Source organism: Polypterus senegalus, chromosome 7 (genome assembly GCF_016835505.1).
Source record: "Polypterus senegalus isolate Bchr_013 chromosome 7, ASM1683550v1, whole genome shotgun sequence".
NCBI lineage: Eukaryota > Metazoa > Chordata > Cladistia > Polypteriformes > Polypteridae > Polypterus > Polypterus senegalus.
Window position 1 is genome coordinate 145,181,751 of NC_053160.1, and position 17,782 is coordinate 145,199,532.

The 17,782-nt window shown below is 36.7% G+C and overlaps 1 protein-coding gene across 2 annotated transcripts in view; it reads right to left on the reverse strand.

Moving 5' to 3' along the window:
- Positions 1-238: 238 nt before the first annotated feature.
- The window catches only part of ell2 (elongation factor for RNA polymerase II 2), a 96,635-nt gene continuing 79,091 nt past the window's right edge, over positions 239-17,782 (reverse strand). The window contains exons 10-12 of one of the 2 annotated variants that reach the window (XM_039759378.1): positions 13,654-13,825; positions 5,729-5,773; positions 239-3,541 (exon numbers count right to left, since the gene is read on the reverse strand). In XM_039759378.1, coding sequence (XP_039615312.1) covers positions 3,425-3,541; positions 5,729-5,773; positions 13,654-13,825 — 334 coding nt within the window. In that variant the 3' untranslated portion in view covers positions 239-3,424. Of the gene's footprint in view, positions 3,542-5,728; positions 5,774-13,653; positions 13,826-15,422; positions 15,481-17,782 lie in introns of those variants that run through there. The other variant, XM_039759379.1, reaches the window with a different exon arrangement.

The following is a 17,782-nucleotide window of genomic DNA, read 5'->3' on the forward strand; positions in this document are numbered from 1 at the left end:
GGTGCCAATATTAGTGGAGGGCACTGTATATGTAAAATATTTCAGAATAATTGCATGTACAGAGAAGAGTAAATCTCTTGCTGAAATGTAAAGAATACAGAAATTAAATGCTTAGAAATGAATGCAGAAAATGATAAAAGTTCCCAAAGGTGTCGTGAAGATGATTCAGCTCCTTTACATGTTATTGGTACAGCCAGGCAAAAAACACTACACAATTAAATACACACACACAAACAAAGAAGAGGAAATAATGATGTGCAAAGTTGACAATTTATTGGACTGTGGCAGTACATACACTGAAGGGTGAAATCAGCGTGAAGACATTCTGTGGCTGCAGATCAAACTTCAAGATCAGATGTTCCCAAAAAGCTCCTTCTTTACATTAAGACAATTCCAGCTCTATAGCAAAAATACTTGCAAGATAACATCAAATGTCAAGTTACCTGTCATTCACAGTCACTTGTTTTATATATTATTAAAAAAAAAAACCACAATACCTGCTACATTCTGAAGCTGAAAGCCTTTTTCCGAATCTGAGATGAACTTTGAATAGTGCTGACTTTGTTTGGTTTGCTTTGATTATCAAAGATTCAGAAATAAGCTGAAAAATGTCAAAATGTGTAAATATAAAATGTGATGAAGCTATCCGGGTTCATTTTGTTTCATCACGAATGTGCTGAACCAGTTGGTTAAGTGTCTAAACATAACACACATGCACTTGCATGTTTAAATTCAGAGATTGTTGCCATGATCAATGCTCTACACTTTTGAAAGAAATGCTAGCTAAGGCAAATCAGTATAAACAATGACTCAGACCCAGGTAAGTAACAAGAGAAAAAAAACCAAGCAGGACCATTTCTTGATTTCTTTCATCGGAATGCTAGAAACTTTAAACCCAAAATATGCCTAGATACTCTCCAAAATGTTAAAATTAAATTATCCTGTATCATTACTCCTGCAAATGAATGCAACTTCAAAGTGCTGCTTAAATACTTTATTTCTGGTATTCCTTATTTAATTTGCCAAATTACGCCTAAAAAGAAACATCTGTAAAACCACCATTTGGCAGTGGTAGAATAATTGTGTCACTTGCAAGCTTGAGCCTCAGCTCAGAAATGAGGCAGACCTAAAGAGCTGGGAACATACTGAAGATTCAAAATGACATTTAGTTGAACATAAGGGACATTTAACACAATTACAAAATCAAAGTATATAAACATCACTGCATAATTAGTGTCCAGTTATTGATACTGTTATGCATTTAGAACCAAAAATATACTCAAGGTCACAGGCACAGAAAAAGGAAGCAATCATCCAGCTTCAGGATCAGACAATAATGTTCAGTGGTATCCAACCTCTCTCTGGATCTTCGCCAGTATACAAATATTTCCATATTAAAAGTCAGCGATGCCTACACCAGTCTGAACACTTTTGTATGGTCTTTAATGCTGATAAACATCTGGTATTAGAAATATAATACCTCTCCACCTCCAGTTTACAGTGCCGTAATAGGCCAGAACTGTGCAAGCAGCATTGCTATAATGAAAAAAAAAATGAAAGAAAAAAAAAAAAAAGCATGCAATACTGTATTTTATTTATTATTTTAACTGACACTAGGCTGAAACATCATGATTTTAGGCACTAGATTAATCAGGGTTAACATCTCATATATACAACACAAAAATGAGTAAATGCTAATATTTAGCATTTATGAAGCTCCGCAGCTTCATAATGTTTTAGAGTTTTTCCTTGACACTGAGAAATCAGTTAAAGATAAAAGTATTTAAAGAGTGTGCTTGTTCTGAGTACACAATGGTTTAATTAGAAACTAATGAAGCAAACATTTTTAAAACAGAGAGCTACAGCAAAACTACTAATGAGGGGGACAAAAGAAAATTAAACAATTGTCCTTTGAATGTTTGAAGTCTTACAACAAGCTGAAAAAAATTAACACATGATTTCTGAAAAGTCTTTTGAATAGACTAAACTGCTTGTTATTAAAAATACAAAAAAGCTTTATGCAAAGTCTGGTTTATAGTACTGCATACTGGAGCTGGAAATTTTTGTTAATTTGAACCCAAGTACAGGATTTTGGCAATGATCTCAATACTCTTTTCTGTAAACATACTTGCTTGCTTCCCTTTTCTACTGGCAGCATTTATGTGCCCTCACCCCCAAAATTTGTTTCGTAATGTCTAAACAGCCACTCTAATACTAATGTTCCCACAGAAATTAACTGATTCCAATTAAATAATAAAAAAAAAAATACAGGAAAGATAGCATGAAAATTTGTGCTGTTCAATGATCACAGTATATTTTAATTCAATACATTTGCTCTTAAATTCCTGAAAAATCAGGAACATTTACAATACATTTTAAATAAAGTTCATGTAGGCGACAAAATCTTTGTATAGTTTCTTTCCAAAAATAATATAGCAATACACAAATATGTCTCCTACATATTATACTTTGCGCAAAACTATAGATCTTTATTTTGTAATCAACTTTCAATTTTAGTTAATAAAGCTGAAAACTGGAAATGCTTGCTTCCATATAGGAAGTTATAAATTTACAGGAAAAACAACTCCACCACTCATCAGTTTTATCCTGAGTGCCTGGGCCTACTATGAGTAGCAGCTTCAGTAGATAGTTAGGTTTCTCAATTTAAAATATCATACACTCATTCACTCCTTGTTGCATACACACATCTGTCTCTTGCACACTAGGTAGGCCCCTGCATGCTTCTCAAGGATCAATTGCCTTGGAAACAACATATATTGGTATAACTAGAGTGTGGATTATTTAAAAAAAAAAAAAAAAAAAAAAACTGCAAACACCTTAAGGCATCACTTGCAAAGAGGGGCTGACTGTGCAACACTAAATGTGTCCGAGAGCAGACTTATCTCCTCACTTATTCAGAGTCAGCACCTGTAAAACATTTTTTATTTTTACATTTTTTTTGTGCAAAATGCTTAAGATTCCTCCTACACCTTAAGGCAAAGGGATTACATTACTAAGATACAGCTGGGCATGGCAGACTTTATGGATCTTTTCAATACTTTTTGTCACCTATTAAAGAGTTTACCAGTGTTACTGTCTCATCATGCATACATATATCTTGGCCACAAGATCCCTAAAGAAATATGCTATTTGCAGAAATAGCCATTTTGCAAGTAAGAGAAGGGAAAAGGGAATTGAGGTTGGGCAAAAACAAACAAGTTTAAGTGTACAAACAAAAACTGCAAAAGAAAGGAAACGAGCAAAAAACAATTCATCTCTTCTGGTTACAAGAAACTAACCTTTGAATTGTCTTTACAAAGTCTCAATTCTAATGCAAGTTAATGGAATTTTATATTAAAATAAATAGGTTTTTATTCACAATTTTCTGGAGGAGTCAACGTTTCTGCAGAACAGCTGTACAGGGCTAATGCCAGGATTTTGATCTTGCTTGGTCATATTCTGCTATTAGTCTCTTAATGTGTGCTAGTTTATTGTGGAGATACTCGCATCTATATTTTTCTTCATGGTAGTTGGGACTGTTCTGCAAGAGAGGAAAAAAAAATAGCAAAATTTAAAAAAAGAAAACACCACCAAAATAAATATTCATGCATTTGCTTTAAACATAGGCATATTCTGAAGCTTCTACTGCTCTCATTTAGGCTCAAAACATTAGTTACACAAAAGTACAGTGCTCTTAAGAGTTTAATAGGTACATTAAGTAACATCAAGCTCCCAGTGTAGCTTCCACAGCAGTCTGGATTTAGCAGGCCACAATTAAACATTCTCATAACTTTATAGATACTAAAACAGTGGCTATAAAACTGCTGCTGACTAAATGGTTGCTGATCCCACTTTCATAGTTTCTAGGGGAACACACTATTTGAATATTCAAATTATATCTAAATCAACTGACAATCCTGGCAACTACAGTAAAGTCACTCTCTACTTTCTGTAGACGTGTTCCCTTTTGACATTCAACATTCTATTGGGAACTGCCAACAGAGGATAGTGACATACAATAAAGCTGAGGCATTAAGATAACAGGAGATCTTGCATATGCCAGGAATACACATTAAACTCTCGCATCCCTACCAGCATCATAAAATGCAGTATTGACACCTTGTAAAGTCTCCGGCTTCATTTGGTGATTATCATAACATCTGACATCCGTGTGGACCAGCTGGAATTAAGATTTGCTTGGTCACACTTTGCAACTTCAGGGTTCAAGGCCCAGTGCCTACTACAACTGTACAATCTTATCTGATGCAGAAATTAAATACCTAGATAAGCCGGGAAAGAGTTGCAAATTCTGACACACACCTCTTTACACCACAGTTAAGACTGACACATTGACTTTTAAATTGTGTTTAAATATGAGAACAGCTGAAGTATTTCTCCTACAAATCAAGCGCCATACATAAGTTCAGATATTTTTCTCTATTCCAGCTACCCTTGACACGGACGCTATTAAATCTACCCCAAAAGCAAGCACATCTGGACCCATAAACAATTTTTAGTTACATTCATCAAGTATCAAAAACCAACCAACCATATTAGGGTGATAGCATTAGCATTCACAGACCTCACTAAATTGTTGCTTTCTTCTAAAATAATGGAATGTGTGGGTGGTGTCCAATCTAATTCAAGATTTTACTGTCCACAAATGACCTTCAGGTTGTTTCAGATTAGACTTCAGAGCTCATCACACTACAGAATGGAGTCTGCCCTGGTAATCGCTACAGATTGTCTACTGGGAGAATATTATGCTAGTTTTATAAGTGTATTAAAATTTAATAGCTTTTGACACTTTAAAAATTCTGCTACACAGCCAGTAGAATATTCTTATTTTCATATGTATTGTTGCAGCAATTAAAATTCTATTAACTTCTTGTTCCTATCTTATGTGTGCAGAGTACAATGAAATACTTGCATGTCTGACCAAAATTCATTATACTGTATTACAAATCTCCAGTATCTGAGAGAATGTAAAAATGTGTATCTTGCTAACAGGCAATATAAGTGTGCTACAGTTCTTGAATGTCCTATTTTGCATTTACACACTACCACTTGTAATAATTATTTTAGACTAGATCCAAATATATTTTTATGCTGATTAAAGATGCGATTATTACAAGCTTTGCTACAACTTTACCACGTCAATGAATGAAGTAAAAGAATTGTTAAATATCTTGCTCATTAATCCTGGCTCTTCTTTTTTGAGGAAATGTTTCTACTAACATATATAGCAGTAACAACTGGGTTCAAACTAAATTTTTCCATTTTCCTTCCTTCATTAGCTGGCAAATTTGAAGAAATCCTGCACTAAAATAGAATGAAAGAGCAGTATCAAGCATTTAAATTGCTTGGGTCTGGCAAAATTGTTTTTAGTACTTTTTCACATTCAGGGTCAATAGCTATACACAACATTCAAAATGAATTTGAACTGTCAAACAAACAAGAAAATAACCAAAAATGAGTATTTGTGAACTGAAGTCTTAAAAATAAACTCCCCTGAATTAAATGTGGAAAAACTCTAAAATTACATTGAGGGTCCCATTTAGAAGTAGTAAAAAAAAAAAAAAGGTGGTGCTGGTGGGAAGAGAGATACAGGCAAATTTACTGATATAATTATAAAAGAATTGATTTTGGTTTATATTAACAACATTAACTTTAAAAACTAAGAACTAGGGATCTACAATAAAAACTTTAACAATATTTGACAACTAACCATTTTGATTTTCTTATATTCTTGCAAGACTTCTTCATGAATAGTCTAGAGAAGAAAAAAAAAAAAAATATTACCCAAATGCTTTGACACATGCAAAAACTACAATATTCAAACATATGCAATCCCGCATTCTGAAAAATCTGTAAAAAAAACAACAGATGATCCAAATTTGCTGCAAAGCTCCAATTTGAACGTTCTGCATGCATTACTGATTAGGTACACTATTGTTTAAACACCTACTATTGCTGTGTAATTTACCAACTAAAGGTCATGCCACAATACAGGATGTGCCTAGAGACTTTAGATTATACAAATGCAGTCTGCAACTGATATGCTTAGGGTAGTCAGAAAGCACTCCTGTGACCACAGGTCGTGTGGTCCGACATACACAATTACAGAGTCCAACCAGTATGCACTCAAATCAAGTTGGAGAGCATGCACTGGTACAGTGCATTGCCACACCCACTACACAACGAAACAACTCGGGATCCCGGTTGGCAACCCCCTAGGCAGACACACTGTCCAGTTCCACCCTCCGGAAATGACCCTCTGTCTGCTGCAGCCAGGTGTTACGTGGGTGACCTCTTGGCTTGGTCCAGCCACTCGGGTCCCCAACAATAAAGATCTTACGAGCTGGATCACCCTCTGGGAAACATGCCACATGGCCGTAGTGTCGTAACTGACGGTCCCTCACAATGCGGGTAATGTCTCCATGAGCAAATGCTCATTCGAACCAACAGTACCTAAGGATTTTCCGGAGAGACAGTACCAAAGGAGTCCAGTCTTCATCTCAGGTCACTGGATAGCGTCCATGTCTCGCAACCATATAGCAAGACAGAAGGCACCAGGACTCTAAAGACTTGGACCTTCGTCCTTTTGCATAGATATTGGGAGAGCCACATAACACATTCCAGCGACCTCATGACCCCCCCATGCTCTCCCAATCCATCTACTGATTTCATAGGAAGAGTCACCAGACACATGAATGTCACTAATAAGGGAGGTAAACCTCTTGACAAGGTCAACACTCTCTCCACAAACAGACACACTGCTGATGGCTGTGCCCAAGAGATCATTAATGGCTTGGATCTTGGTTTTCATCCAGGACACTAGTAAGCCCAGACACTCGGACTCCTTGCTCAGTCTCTCGAGCTTCCCGATCCAATCCTCCATTGACTCCGCGAAGATCACAGCATCGTCAAGATGCCCCACGACCTTGCCCAAAACCAGTCCATACAAGCACTGAACAAAGTAGGAGCAAAAACACACCCCTGACGAACCCCAGAATCAACTGGGGAAAACTCAGCGTAGGTTCTGCCTCCACTCTGCACAGCACTCACAGTACCAGCGTACAGGTCGGCCATGATATCCGGCAATCTTGAGGGGATCTCGTGAACTTTCAGGATGTCCCACACGGCAGCTCGATCAACTGAGTCGAACACTTTACGAAAACTGACAAAGGCTGCAAAGAAACTCTGCCGATATTCGTGTCTGCGCTCCATGAGAACCCTTAGGGCTCATTTATACTTCACGCTCAGAACGCGTATGCGCCCGCATCATGGCTGCCACGCGTTCCCAGCATTCATTTCACACGTCCTCTGAGCAGGTCCTCAGAAATTAACGCGACGCATGCGCGAGTTGCAGTACCAGCAAAACGTCGGGGGGCGCAGTGTGCTAAAAGTCGGAACGTGACGTCAGAGTCTCTGTTTACTGTCTACATGTGACAGCAAGCCTCTATGGAGATCCTTCGGGGATCGATGTGCGCACTTTGCTGTTTGATGAATGGCTCAAATTCAGTGCTATACATTATGTTACCGATGTGAAGTTGCAAAAAAAAAAAAGACGGCACAAAAGATGGTATGTGAGACTTTTAAAATGTATTGTGTCATTTATATATGTCTTTATTTTTTAATTTTTGCAACTGAACAGCAACATAATGTATAGCGCTGTATTTGAGCCACTGAGAAAAAAATAAAGGACACGGTGAAAACGTGTATTTTGTGATTAAAGTGGAAATTTCGGCTTTAACCTCGTAGTTTACTTTATCATTAAAGCAGACGGTCGTAAGCGTCATCCCAGTTTTTAATCGCTACGAGCTTCTTGGACCTGACAGCAGGTAAAGTAAAACAATAAAAAATAGATGGCACAAAAGATGGTATGTGAGACTTTTAAACTGTATCATGTCATTACGATCGGGAATATGCGACGCTTGAATATAAAATCGCCACAAATGCATCTGTATGTCGGCATTTTGCTTCAGCAGCGGAAAGCAGCAATAGATCGCCAAACAGAACAAATTAAATGTATGATATTCCAACTCTCTGCACATTTAGAATCTTTAGATTTATACTTGATATCACTTTCATGATGAAATGCATTAAAATGTGTATGTTACATGTTACATATAATTTCGTTTAAATAATGAATACTGTTAATAAATACACGCATGGGGGAATAATTATACACATGGGGTGTCACGGTGGCGGAGCGATAGCACTGCTGTCTCGCAGGGAGTTATGTTGCTGGTATTCCACACTGTGCTCCAGTTTACTTCCAAAGATATGCAGATTTGGGGATTTGGTGCCGCTAAAATGACGCTAGTGTATGTGTGTGCTTGTATTATCCTTGCGATGAGCTGAGGCCTCGGCAAGGGACTGTTTCTCACTCGTGCCCAATGCTTCCTGGAATGGACACATACATCCCTGGATTTATGGATTTAATCAATAAACATCTTTTTCAGAGATATTGCGGTAAGGTGTTATCGGAATTTAATAGGTGTTTTAGGCAATTCACAACACAGAGAAGCCGAACATGTTCTCACCGCGATAATATCTCGCACTGCCACCTGGTGGATTCCTCCAGATTTACGTAAAGTACGCGTGCAAGTATAAACACTACAACGCTTGCGTAGCAGGAGCGTCCGCTGCAGCATGCGTCGCGTGAAGTATAACTCCGGCCTTAGGGCTAGGATGTGGTCGATGGTAGACTCCTTAGGTCGTAAAACTAGACTGTTCCGGTCGCTGGTAGGTGAGCAAGTGATCACGGATCCTATTGAGGATGACCCTAGCAAGGACCTTACCCGGCATCAAGAGCAGTGTTATACCCCTGTAGTTGCTGCAATTCAGGCAATCATCCCCTTTACAGATAGGGACAACAAGTCCCGTTTTCCAGTCAGTTGGGATGATGCCAGTCTCCCAAATGGAAGCAAAGATTGCTTGCAATGCCAGGAGGACAGCCTTACCACCTGCCTGGAGAAGCTCACCCCGGATACCACAAATCCCTGCAACCTTTCGTCCCCTCTGCTGGTTCACCACCTGTGCAATCTCAATGAGACTGGGTGGTTCACAGCTAACTGGACGATTGGCCTCAAGGACCGTAGACCCAGAGATATCCAACGTCCTAGCCGGATGATCAGCTTTGAACAACTGCTCAAAGTAGCCAGGTCACAACTGCAGTGTCATCCGTAAGGACTGTTCCATCAGCCGCCCTGACTGCAACTCTCTGAGAAACAGATTCGGATGTGTGTAATACTTTGATTCCTCTGTAAAGAGGATGTGGGTTGCTACACCACAGATGGTGTGTCACTTATTCACAGATTCCTCTAACAAAAGCCTCTATCTGCCCTCCGAGCCCTCGCAGCCATCTTTCTTAATTCCCAGGACAGACCAGAATTGCCATTGATCCATTGCGACTTGATATTCAGGGTGCTCTGAGAGCCTAAGGTGACTATCAGAAACTTATCAAGTTAGACATCCCATCTAACTTCAAGTCCTGTAATCTGAAACTGACTTTAGGATATTTGTTTATAGTGGCCATTACACTTTACATTTTCCTAACCAAATTCCTCTTTTTCCACCATGTTAAACTTTAATCAGTAGTACTACCACAACAAAAGTCAACAAAACCCCCTCGCTTCCTTTTACAATGGAACACAATGATGCAGAATGTTTCAAGAAGGAATATTGAAAATATAGTTCATGCTGATAATACTTGATACTTTGTCGTGGTGTGGTAAACCAAGTAGCTTTGAAATGAAACTGACCTTCATATAAAGTGAAAACAGACACATTTAAATAAACAATTACATAAAAAATGCTATGTGACCTTAACAGAAAAGATCATTTAAATGGAAGTTGAGCACTGACCAAGAAAGGTGCATTTACACAATCTTTGTTGTGTAAAATACCATTACCACCCAATTCTCAAATGTCAGACCTGTTTCTTTAAAGATAATTTAGTACATACATTTATTTAAAAATCAGCAGGATAGTACACCACCTCAAAATTATCTTCCACTGTCAGCCATTACAGAATCCAAAGGTTAAGGAGATTAATTTAAATTCTGATCCAGACTAAAGTCGTCTGCACCTAATGCTCCCCCGGGGGTTTGGTTTTGGAGTGGACTTTTGACTTATGCTGAATCCATTTTTGTATCAAGAGTTTCTCTACCACAACCATTTTCATGAAATATCAGATTCAGTGAAAAATGCAGCTTTGTTGATTAAGAAAAACAAGTTACATTTATGGCACAAATATTTTTTGCTGCTCAGATTACTTGAAGTATATTTTGAGCTGAAAAATGGCAGCCTTACTTGTTTATCTTAACATAAGTGGAGGCAGAAACACCCCAAATTAAGGATTTAGAAAAACTGACTAAGAGCAAAATAATGTGTCTATCTACTGCTTCCTTCAAAATAGTCAGGATTATATATTTATAAGGTTAGATAGGCGTCTTTATTGTCTAGAAGAGAGAAAGTTGTTGATCTGTTAATTGTCATGACCAGGTAACAGGTAAGCAAACAAAATGTATACACCACACCCTTGCTTTACGGAAGATATGTGCCAAAATTTTGAAAATCAAAAAGGTGGAAAACTATGAAACTAGCAGAGAAGTTTCTCTTCCTATGTCTTTAAAAAATACATTTTACACTCTCATTTGGATCCCCCCACCAAATATGGGATCCTCATACAAAAAGAAATGCATAAATCACTTAGAACCATAGAGATTTATCTTAAGACAATTAACTTCTTTAGTTGAAAACCAAGCAGTGACTGGACACTTCTTGCCCGAGTGCAACATTTTTAATTAACAACTAATGAAAGTGTCCCCTATACTCCATCAGTTGTAAGCACTGCTGTATTTGATAGAGTTTACCTCTGCAGTAAGGAAAATGGTATGCTCTTGATAAGATGCCTTTCACCTATATTTAAAGCATTTTCCAGGAAATGAGTAAAGACTGACTAGTAAGGAGAAGAAAGAATGCTATTTATAATCCTTTTGTGAATGGAATTTCTGCTACCTCCAGTACTGTGGGACAAACAACACTATACCTGTAGTGAAATCTAGAAGGCTTTTCAATTTCAGCATTCTTTACTAAAAATGTAAAAACTTGATCATCATTTCTATTTAATTGTATGTCAAAGAATTCAGCCTTCTCAATATCTCAATGTTCAAATAGTCTAAAAGAATTAACAGATTTTGTTTTATCCCTTAAGAAAGAAAGATGCTGGCCTATGGCAGGACTATTCAATTACAAATGCAGTTGGGCAAGATTTTCAAAAGCAAGGAATTTAGCTGGGCACCAGACATTTTCAGCAGCCAGTAAGTAATGAGAAATTTTAAATCAACACAAATGAATGTATTTAAACACAAGTAATGTTTATTCATTGTTTACCTTTAAAATTTGGTCAATCAGAAGGTTGACAGTTCAAATCCTGTAAACGACAGAAATGACTCCATTGGGACCTTGAGCGAGGCCCTTTACCTACAATTGCTTTGTCCTGGGTATGGCATTAATCCTGCATCCAGCCCAGTATGCAGGTATTCCAATTTACAGGGAAAACTTGGTACCGAGGTGTAATCTGTCACACTCGGGACCCTATCCAGGTGTATACTCCCAACCTCTCTCTAACACAGGCATATCAAAAATGTAAATAAAATATTTATATATATTTAAATATAACTGAACAGAATCTGAGGTAGTATCAATACTTTTTCCTACTTTTAAAATAATTTTTTTTTTTTTGCTCACATCTGACAAAGGCACATCTCAAAAGTACTCAAAATCAAAAATGTGCACAGTATTAGCAAGAACATTGGTTTCCCTTTTGAAATATGAGATCCTCCCCCAAAAGAGGTTAAATTTGAGTTCCACAAAGCCCCTTTCCTGTGGAAATGTTTCTCGCCCCCAGAGGAAAAAAAAAACCAAAAAAAAAAAAAAAAAAACACAAAATCTACCTGAGAAAATGTTTAAGAGCAAGGCACCACGTATGGGTTGAAAGTGAATTGGTACATTTTAATGATTTCTTTAAAATGTCTTTGTACAGAGTTTGTGTGTCAAGTAATGAAATAATTATTTTTTACTAAATCTTATTTTCCATGTTTGTTGATGAGCTCCCGTTGAAGAATTTATTGGTAACAGAACATATAGTGGGCATGCCAAAATGACTGAGCAACAACTAATGAAATGCCATTTTAACAAAGTTAAGCCGTCTGCCATCAATCACAGAGCAGCCCATTAAAATGACAGTAAAACACTTGCAACCTTAAAAAGTAGACTTGATCACATTGCTGGGTGTGACGAAACAGCAGGCAGGAGATTGCTCAAACATGCTTACTGACGGACAGGTCAGCATTTTGTATGGAGTATGCGTTAAATCAAAAAAAGAGTCTCCATGAGTAGATGCACAAACAAAAGGAGATCAGTGACAATCACACCTTAGTGTGCCTGCACAGATATCCACATAACAGTGGACCTATATGATGAGCAGAGGAATTGTAAATGATCATAATCAGCCCCCCGTTCATTATTCTGGTACAAGCATAACCAGCCTCTCGTTGAAATTCATGGCTGTCCCGTCAGCAGCGGCATGTACTTTAGAAATATTGCGGGACCACGGGCTAGGCCACTTGGACGTTGTTTCTGGGTCGCATGTGGCCTGTGGGACACCATTTGAATAGGTCTGAGCTATGGTAAACCTGGGGCTATCAAAAAGAGAAACTAACAGCTTGTAACAACTAAAGATTGTACATACATTTATGCAGAATTCTTTCCCATCCTTTAACTTTATGTATGGTATTAGAGATTTTTTTTGCATTTGAAGCACATGAGCAAAAACTGTCAACTGCTCTTAATTTTAAACATTTAAAGTACCATGCCTTTGTTAAAATTAGTGAGTTCACCTGATCTGGAGCAACTTAACCTGTGTATTGTTAAATTCTTAAATGCAATTTTAAAAATTGTAATCATAAATTTTTTTTTTTTTTTTAGAAAACAACTCAGTCATGCGGTGCCATGTTAAAAATTCATCTGAGGAAGTGGATCTAGCTCAAGCTAACAATTTGATGATCTTCAGTTTGGTTTTAAATGATCCAAGTATTTACCCTGCAAATGTGATATGCCAAAGACGTATTTGGATACTAAAATAACTAAGTCAGAAACAGCTAACATATTTAGAACACAAGTAGATCAGCTCAATTCACTTATAACTTGATCATTTGCCACATTTCCTAAGGGCATGGGATAATATTCATACCTGAAGACAGCTACCTACAAAAAAAGGGTCTCAAGTCTTTTTTTTTTTTACTTTAAAATTGTGAAGACAATTACATCTGTATATACCACAACTATTAAACAGTTAAAAGAACAATGTTCTTAAGTGTTCAAATGTAATCTTAGAAGCAAAACAGAAACAGCCCTGGAAGACGTTCATGTGTTTATGTGAACAACAACAACATTTATTTATATAGCACATTTTCATACAAACAGTAGCTCAAAGTGCTTTACATATTAAAGAATAGAAAAATGAAAGACAATTATAAAACAAAATAAATCAACATTAATTAACATCGAATAAGAGTAAGGTTCAATGGCCAGGGGGGACAAAAAAAACAAAAAAAAAAAACTCCAGACGGAAGTTATTACCTGATACTCCTTGGAGCCTGGAGGCAACCGTTTGCGTTCAGCATCAAGTTTTGCAAACCGCCGAGTAACATTCTCCACTCTTGCATGCAGATTTCTGTATTCATCATACTCTGCATTAAAATCATTCTTGTAAGTTTGTCTTTGATCCATGTTAATAATTGCAGTGTATTTCCTATGTTAGGAAAAAAAAAAGTTTAGAAAAATAGTTTTTTTTTTTTTTTTAAACAGAAAACTTAGAAAAATTAAGCCATAAAGATTTGATCATACTATAAACAGAAAATGGGTGTGGAATTTACAACAGACTCTAAAGCCAACTAAAAGACTAATGCCTAACAAATTACTGCCATATTGTCTTTACCCATTCCCAGATCTCAATTCAGTCAAGAATCTATGAAATAACACTTGACAATAGAGACAAACCGCCAGCTAATAACTATGGTATCCCAAGTCTAAACTCATATGAATTCAAGATGCTGTGTGTGTAAACAAAGAAACAACTCAATTAGTAGGTTTATATTAACAAAGCATTGCTTGTGACCACTATTGTTTTAATATGATGCTAACTAGTAAAACAGAATTAATACTTTAAATATAGTACAAAGTTAGGGGAGAAAGAAGACACATATTATACATTTACTAACACTCCAGGAGAATTTTACAACTCACTATGCTCCATTAAATCCATGAAAAGCTCTGATAATGACAAAGTACTTAGAACCTGGGCAGTAAGCATATGACAGAACTGAAACAAAAAATATCCACAAAAATGTCTAACATATCATAAAATCAATGACAGACTCATGCTTACAAAACGAGTAATAGTGAATTCTGGAAATAAAAGTTAAAAGGTATAACAAATATGAATGACAACATGCTTTATGTACAATACCATAAAAAATAAAAACTCAAAATAGATTTTATGAATACTTGTGGTGACTTTTTTCCTATAATTTCCTTATGTACAGTTGTGCCTTTATCACAGAACATGAAGAGCTGTGATAACTGTTCATTCCCTATCATGGTATTTGTGATTTCACGCATAATTGCCTAAACAATTTTAATTATTTATAAACCAGGCATTTCATTGCTCTTAGACAAATGCAGAAAATGGATGACAAACTTATAAAACCTATTTTTAAAATGGCATGTACAATCTTACTAGGTTGAAATCCTTTCATTGCACACTTTACAATTTCATAAAACCTGTTGTGTTTTTGATGTATGTTTATGACAACAGGATAAATTTTATCACAGATTATTGGCACTATTTTTCATGGATGCTCAATGCCAGCACCATGAGTGGAGTTGTAATGTAAATAAGGAAGTAAAAGAGCAAGAAAGAAAGGAAGCTAAACAGTGAGGCAACAAAAAAAGAAGCATGACAAAACTATATAGTTTTAGCAAAGGCATTATTTACTAACAAACTATACAGACCAGTAGCTCTTATGAAAGGAAGCATGGTAATACTGGATCTAGCACAGGGTTTGAACCTTGAGCCCAGTCTATGCCTTTGAACCTAACCAAACATGGTAGGTTTTTTTCCACATAACCAAACTATTGTGTGTAATAGATCAAACAAAAGAAATAAAATACATAAAAAGTAAAAACATAAGCAAACAAATTTAATGATTAATATCACTTCATTATAGATAAAAAACTGCACCAAGAATGATACAGTCTAATTACAAAAACTTGTATACAAAAGGTAGATATTGACAAATTGACTTAAATAAGAGTTAACTCAAAGTAGGCGATCTACAGAAGGATGCCACCTACGAGTTCTCTTAAACCATCTCTGGAGCTGTAGCGCCAGGCACAGGCATATTCCTATTTAAAATAATGAAAAAAATTAATGTGGTATCATAGGACAGAATATTTCAAATTTTGGATTAAATTTCTTTATCACAAAAACAATTTACATATGTATGTAGAACCACAAACATCTTAATCTTTCGCAATGATTACCATCTTGCTACTACAAAGATCCAGAGTGTGCACAAAAGCCATTATTGCACTGCTGCTATGTGCACCCAGCTGGCAATTCACAAAGAACTTTAAATGCCAGCTGTAAGAAGATTTTTTTTTTTTTTTTATATAAAAAGAGTAAATTTGAGTTTTGGTCAGTAACAAAATATACTTAATGTACTAAAATAACACCTTGACTTTATATTGATGTTAGGAACAAATTTACCTATTTTTTTCCTATGGCAGTTAGCGTGTTAAACAACTTAACTTGCCAGTAGAGGAGATGGAAAATGAATGTCTGCCACAGTCATAATGAAAAGTATAGTTCAGTGTTGCCCAAGTAAACTCAGTTTCAGCTAAACAGTAACATGTATCCAGTGTGTGTGTACTACCTCCACCGGACAGCTAAATGACAGTGGTGCCTCAGATTCCCAATGGGCTTAATGGAGTTCAGCATAGCCCTGTTGGGTTCTGGGGGTGCTGCGGATTCCTACTACTTTGGGCTTCTGCTGTATCCATGAGTACTTCCTCATCATGCTAATGGGCCACCTGGAGTACCCCCAGGTGCAGCATAAAAGGGAACATCTCACTTCACTCAAGGAGCCAGAGTTGGGAGGGAGAAGACAAAGCCTGCCAGAGAAGGAGTGGAGGCAGAAGGATTGAAAGAGAAAGACAAGTGTTGTGTGCTACTGTTATTATGGGTGCTTTTGTACTGTGCTGCGGGAAGCAATTAGGAAAAAAGCCTGTGTGTGTTGCTCAACTGGTGCCTGGTGTCCATCTGTGTCAGGTTTGAGGAGCTGGTGCATCCTCCGCAGACCACAATAGGAGTTTTCAATCTTTTTAAAGGCTCTGGATTTGATGATTGAAAGGGTAGTACCTATTAACACTGTATTCCTACTGTTAGTAGTTAGGCAGTACCTACTAAAGCTTAAGTTGAAGGGAAAAAAAAAAAAAAAAAACTAAAGACCCAATGCCTAAATCAGAATTTATGGGAATGTGGCAAGAAATGAGTGTTTGTAAAACCTCATCTTAAAAACATTGTGGATATTTGATATTAAAACTTGTGGCCCAAATAGGTTACGGTGGATCTTATTAGTCTGAGTTGTACATGATGTGATTTTGAACACGGACATAAAATGATCCAAATCTCTATTCCAGAACAAAGAGGTGACCTTAAAAGAAACAAATGTCCGAGTGGCCCAGTCAGAAATCATGTTTCAATGTTTTACTGCTAACTGAATTCAAGTAGACCAGGAATGAGCAAAGTTGTTCCTGGAGGAACACAGTGTGTGCAGGTTTTTGTTCTAACCCAGTTGCTTAATAAGAAGTGCTTATTGCTCAAGTAACACTTCTGCTTCATTTTAGTTGTCTTGCTAGTTAAGATTTTGAACCCTTATTATTTATTTTAATCTTCAACTGCTGTATTCTTGGTTTTCAATTGTACCTTATTAGCAATAACATGCAAATGACAAAAGAAATCAGCAGTTCTCCATTTAGCTTGTGTGTATTAATCATGCATGATCTGGTTTAATTAAATACTTGGAAGGAAGTGAAAGTGAATTACTCATCTGTTTTAGGCTTCAAATCATTTGGATTATATCCTTAGAAAGAGAAACAAAAATCTATGATATGAGAATGACTTGACATGACAGAGTTAAAGCACTAACAAGCCATGAAATTAAATTGTTAGCAAGGATTATTTTCTAATTAAGCAACTGGGTTGTAGCCACTGCGGCCCTCCAGGATTGACTTTGCCCACCCCTGAACTAGACAAACTCTGCCCATCAATTCAATGCAAAAGCCTATCTAAAAAGATTATGGCTGGTCATATGGGAGTGAAGAGTACAGATCTGAGTTAAATATTTGTCTCTCCCCCATTTCCTTTGTTTGGGTCTTAACCCAACTTTTTTTTTTTTTAATAAGGGCTCTGTGACTATCATGTTTGACAAATGCATATTCCTGATCAAACTGGTAAAAATCCAAGACTGAAAAAATGAAGAAAGGTGTAAGGCTGAATACATTTTGACCTATTTTATTGTAAACATAAAAACCAATAAAATTTTTTGAAATTTTATATGAAACATCAGCAAATCTCTTAAGGTATAGCTAAACCAAACTGATTTAAAATATGCAATTGTCCAAACATACACACAGGATCTCTTCA